At 44.5% G+C, this 4750-nt stretch overlaps 1 protein-coding gene across 1 annotated transcript in view; it reads right to left on the bottom strand.

Moving 5' to 3' along the window:
* Positions 1–150: 150 nt before the first annotated feature.
* cnksr3 (cnksr family member 3) overlaps positions 151–4750 on the bottom strand; it is a gene marked incomplete at its 5' end in the record, with an annotated part of 13293 nt that continues 8693 nt past the window's right edge. Inside the window, 6 exon segments of the mRNA XM_014022649.1 lie at positions 151–701; positions 2069–2152; positions 2251–2387; positions 2489–2586; positions 3211–3357; positions 4390–4458. Of these exon segments, the coding sequence (XP_013878103.1) occupies positions 412–701; positions 2069–2152; positions 2251–2387; positions 2489–2586; positions 3211–3357; positions 4390–4458 (825 nt within the window).

Raw genomic sequence — 4750 nt, 5'->3', positions numbered from 1 at the left:
TTGTATGTATGGATCACTTGGGTTGTTACCGACATCTGGTGAAAATTTCATGTCATTAGCACCTCTAGTAATATATTTATTGAGAAAAATGGTGATGTTTTCAATACTTATTTTACCCGCTGTAAATTAATACCACTATACAAAACATAATTCTGAAAAGTCAAGGTATCTTTATTAAAAACAACAGAATTAACAGATAGAAAGAAAAAGAGGTCATAGATGGATCCTTGAGGAACACCTTCCTTAGAACCTCTAGCTCAGCAGGTTCTTGCAGGTCCAGTGAAGGTTTTACAGAAAACAAATCAGGAAAATAAAACTGCATTCATACGGGACATGTGGTCAGAACTAGAAGATAAACCTGTAAGGTACTGGATTCTAAACCCAGATCCTGGTCCAGATTCTGAGTCCTTCTCAATGACTGAGCAGCCGGAGCCGGGCCAACCAGCCGCCCAGCAGCGATGTGGATGTTTTGGTTCTGCTGGGCCGAGCGGCGCCGACCTCAGCCTTCGTCTCCACCGCCTCCTGGTACCTGAGGGTGGTGCTGTGGTGCAGGTCGGTGTTGATGAAGCACCGGCTTCCTCTGATGTGGTCGGCGCCACGTACCGCTGGGCGACCTCGGTACGGCAGAGGGAAGCGTAGCTCCTCCTCTGTGATGGTGCCGATCCGCTCGTTACTCAGGTACCGGTGCAGGTGGTCATCAGCTGTTCAGGAAACAAAGATTTCAACAGAAACAGTCTGTCACCAACAGGTCCAGAAGAGGAACCCAGACCTCCATCTCCCCAGAGATACTCCTCAGGTTCTCCTGGAGGATACCCGGTGTTCCCAGGTGATCCCAGGCTAGAGAAGATAAATATCCACCGGACACTCTTCCTAACAGGACATGCCTGAAAAACCTCCAGAACTTTGGCTTTAGACTTTTTTCTTCACCACAACAGACCGAAGCAACGCCCTCACTAACGAGGACAACACCTGCTCCATCTTCTGCTCCATGCTCCAGTCATCACTCAGGAACAAGATGTCCAAAAACCTGAACTGGTCTGAAGACGCCATCAGAACAGCGTCATCAACAAGACCCTGAGGTTACCTAACCACACCCCCTGGTCATAAGCCTTCTCTATGTCTACAAAACACCTGTAGACTGGAGAGTCAGAATCCCACCGCCCCATGAAAAGGTGGATATCTGGACCAGTGATCCACGACCAGGATGAAAACCAGACAGTTGCTCCTGAATCTGAATCTGTGGTTTGAAGGTCCGTTTACTGACACCTGGACCAAACTTCCTCTGGTACGCTGATTTCTAACCAGCCTAATTCCCCAGTTTGGTTTTGAAGGCAACACTAGACTGATCCTANCAGTTTGGTCTTAAAAGCAACACTAGACTGATCCTAATCCCCAGTTTGGTCTTAAAGACAACACTAGACTGATCCTAATCCCTCAGTTTGGTCTTAAAGGCAACATTAGACTGATCCTAATTCCTCAGTTTGGTCTTGAAGGCAAGCCTTGATGATCCTAATCCCTCGGTTTGGTCTTGAAGGTAACACTAGACTGATCGTAATCCCTCAGTTTGGTCTTGAAGGTAACACTAGACTGATCGTAATCCCTCAGTTTGGTCTTGAAGGCAACACTAGACTAATCCTAATCCCTCAGTTTGGTCTTAAAGGCAACACCAGATTGATCCTAATCCCCCCCCAGTTTGGTCTTAAAGGCAACACCAGACTGATCCTAATCCCCACCCCCAGTTTGGTCTTAAAGGCAACACTAGACTGATCCTAAACACTCAGTTTGGTCTTGACAGCAACACCAGACTGATCCTAATCCCTCAGTTTGGTCTTAAAGGCAACACCAGACTGATCCTAATCCCCCCCAGTTTGGTCTTAAAGGCAACACTAGACTGACACTAAACCCTCAGTTTGGTCTTGAAGGCGCTGAGCAAATGGACTCCAACTACAGGTTGTGTTTAAGCAGCAGTAGCTCAGAGTGAATCACTGATGAGATACACAACTGTCCTGACCTCGTCTAATAAGGACTTGTGAGACAGAATACAGTCCAGTCAGACTGGTAAGCTCACCTTTTCGTCCCTGAGCCGTGCGCCTGGACAAATTGGACCCACTCAGAACTGAGTCCACAGGCATGGAGACGGGTCGAGCTTTGCCTGTTGAGTTACAAACAGAGCCTTCACGTTAATACGCACTGAAGTGGTTCAGTTCTCAGTCAGAACCACAGGACGGACCAAGCTCAGGTTTCACTCACAGCGTGCAGACGAGCGCTGTCGGAGTTGGACCGGAACCAGCCGTCGGACTTCAGGTCCGGAGTCCTGGAGGTAAACGTCTGCATCCAGAGATGAGTTTGGAGATCTGGGATGGGGGTTTCCGCCTGAAGGTTTTTCTCTGCAGGGAGTGGGATCAGAGTCACAGGTGGCAGAAAGAACCGAACATGAGACTGAACGGTTGAAATGTAAAGAACCAGGCAGGTCATGAGAGGAACTCACAATGGGGGGTGCAGGTCCACAATGGTGGTCTTCCTCCTGGTTCTTGAAGCTTCTGTGGATTCTGGAGATCTGTGGTGACCTGGGGCTATCGGAGACTTCTGGAATAAAACCGACTTTAACTGAGACTTTTATTCTCAAAAAACACAATCCAGTTTTTATCAAATACCAGTCCATTTAAAAATCCACAGGATCCACTAAACCAGAACTGATATTTATTCCAACAAACAGCTTTTATTTTGATCAAACTGTGATCTTTGGCTCTGAGAAGAGCTGCAGGAAAACTGGTTGAAAGAATTGCTGCACCTAATCTGGTACCTGTACCAGTATCTGTGGGATTCAGCAAGAATCTGACTCTGAGGTTAACAACCATTTTATTTAGAAAATCCTGCTGCTTTGTTATTCTTGTTTCATGAAAGGAGGCGGAGTTTCAGCTGCATAACAAAAACAATAATAATTTTATTTGGGTCAACCTTCAGGAAAAAGCAGAGCAAATCTGAGCTAAAGAACAGGAGGGACAATGTCACAAAGACTAAACTCTTATTGTTAAACACTCACATCCTGGACCCGGGTCAACACAAAACCTCGAAGCCGAGGGAGGAAAGTCAATATAAGGAAACAAGTGAGTCACGCTCCATGGAGGGCCTGAACTCAGAGCCTGGTGTTCAGCTCACCACAGGGATGTTTCCTGAAACACAATGCCAGAACCATAAAAAACTCCTCACCTGGACTAACGGTGGTCTCCAGCGTAGGTTTTTCAACAGAGCAGGTGTGAATCCAGATACTCCACACGGCCTCTTCCTTAGCACCAACAAAACACTTCCAGACTCTGCTCTCAGCTTTTCCACCAGGTGTTTCAGCTGCCAGCCGACCTGGACAAATAACAGGGCAGCAATAACAGGTTCAATACCAGAAGATAGAAAGTTTTCATACGTGTCAAGTTGTACAGATCGTCTGTAGTTTTCCTTCATTTAGCAGGGGTACGGACGTACAGGGCAATCTCGTGGATTTTTTCAAGTTTTACAGGTTTTTCAAAACCTCAGTTTCAAGTTTATTGAACATGTCAGAGCCTGTAGGATGTTAAAAAATGTCCAAAAGGGTTGACATGTACGAGATTTCTGGAAACAGCAGCTGTTTTACTTAGCTTAGATTAGATTAGCACAGGTACTGCAAAAATAAGAACTCTCTGCAGATTAGTTTAGCTTAGCATAGGTACTGTAAAAATAAGAAATCTCTGTGGGTTAACTTAGTTTAGCTTAGCATAGTTTAAAAACTGTAAACAGGATGATGCTCCTCAGCCCCTCTGACCAGGGATGTCAGAAACATCAGGAAGTGTTCTGTAAGAAAATACGTGTTTTAATATGGTATGTCCGAATAAACAGGATTCAGCTGGATTTCTTGTTAAAAACTTTATTTCAGTCCTCTGACTCCAATCAGCTTCATTCAGCTCTCAGCAGCACAGGCCTCAGAGTACAACCTTGGGCCAAACCAAAACAAACACGGGAGTCCTGCTCTGAGCAGACACTCTGCAAAACACTGACAACTTCTCTTTACTATAATAATGAATTGAGCTTATAATGTTCATCCCTTCCTGGTTACACCCCAGAAGGTGTTACCTTTTACGTCAGACGTCAGAACGTCATCAGTTTTGTTTAGGCTAAGAGAAAGAACACATGATAACACACCAACTCTTTGTCAGCTTCAACCTTAGACTGAAATGATCAGAAAGTATAAAATACAAAACTGAATCTAATATTCAATTCATCAGTTACAAAATTTCTTCAGTTCCATGCAGTGTTCTCCAGCTCTATGTCTTGTTCCTCAGTCAGAATTCAGTTTTTGAAGCTGCAGATAGATCTTCATGACTGATTTGGTAAAGAAGAGCTGGAACAGTTCCAACTCACCACCGTCTGATTGTTGACCTGGATAACTTCATCTCCAGCATGGATCCTCTGAGTTCTTTCTGCAGGAGACTGAAGAACAGACAGAAATCAGCTTTAGAACATCAGCTTCAGATTATGAGCTTTAGAACATCAGCTTTAGAACATCAGCTTTAGAACATCAGCTTCAGATTATCAGCTTCAGATTATCAACTTCAGAACATCAGCTTCAGATTAACAACTTCAGATTATCAACTTCAGAACATCAGCTTCTGATTAACAACTTCGGGTTATCAGCTTCAGAACATTAGCTTTAGAACATCAGCTTCAGATTATCAACTTCAGATTATCAACTTCAGATTATCAGCTTCAGATTATCAGCTTC

Source organism: Austrofundulus limnaeus, unplaced genomic scaffold (assembly GCF_001266775.1).
Source record: "Austrofundulus limnaeus strain Quisiro unplaced genomic scaffold, Austrofundulus_limnaeus-1.0 Scaffold337, whole genome shotgun sequence".
Taxonomy (NCBI): Eukaryota; Metazoa; Chordata; class Actinopteri; order Cyprinodontiformes; family Rivulidae; genus Austrofundulus; species Austrofundulus limnaeus.
Note: the sequence above shows the minus strand (reverse complement) of the source record. Positions and strands in the feature narration are given on the sequence as shown.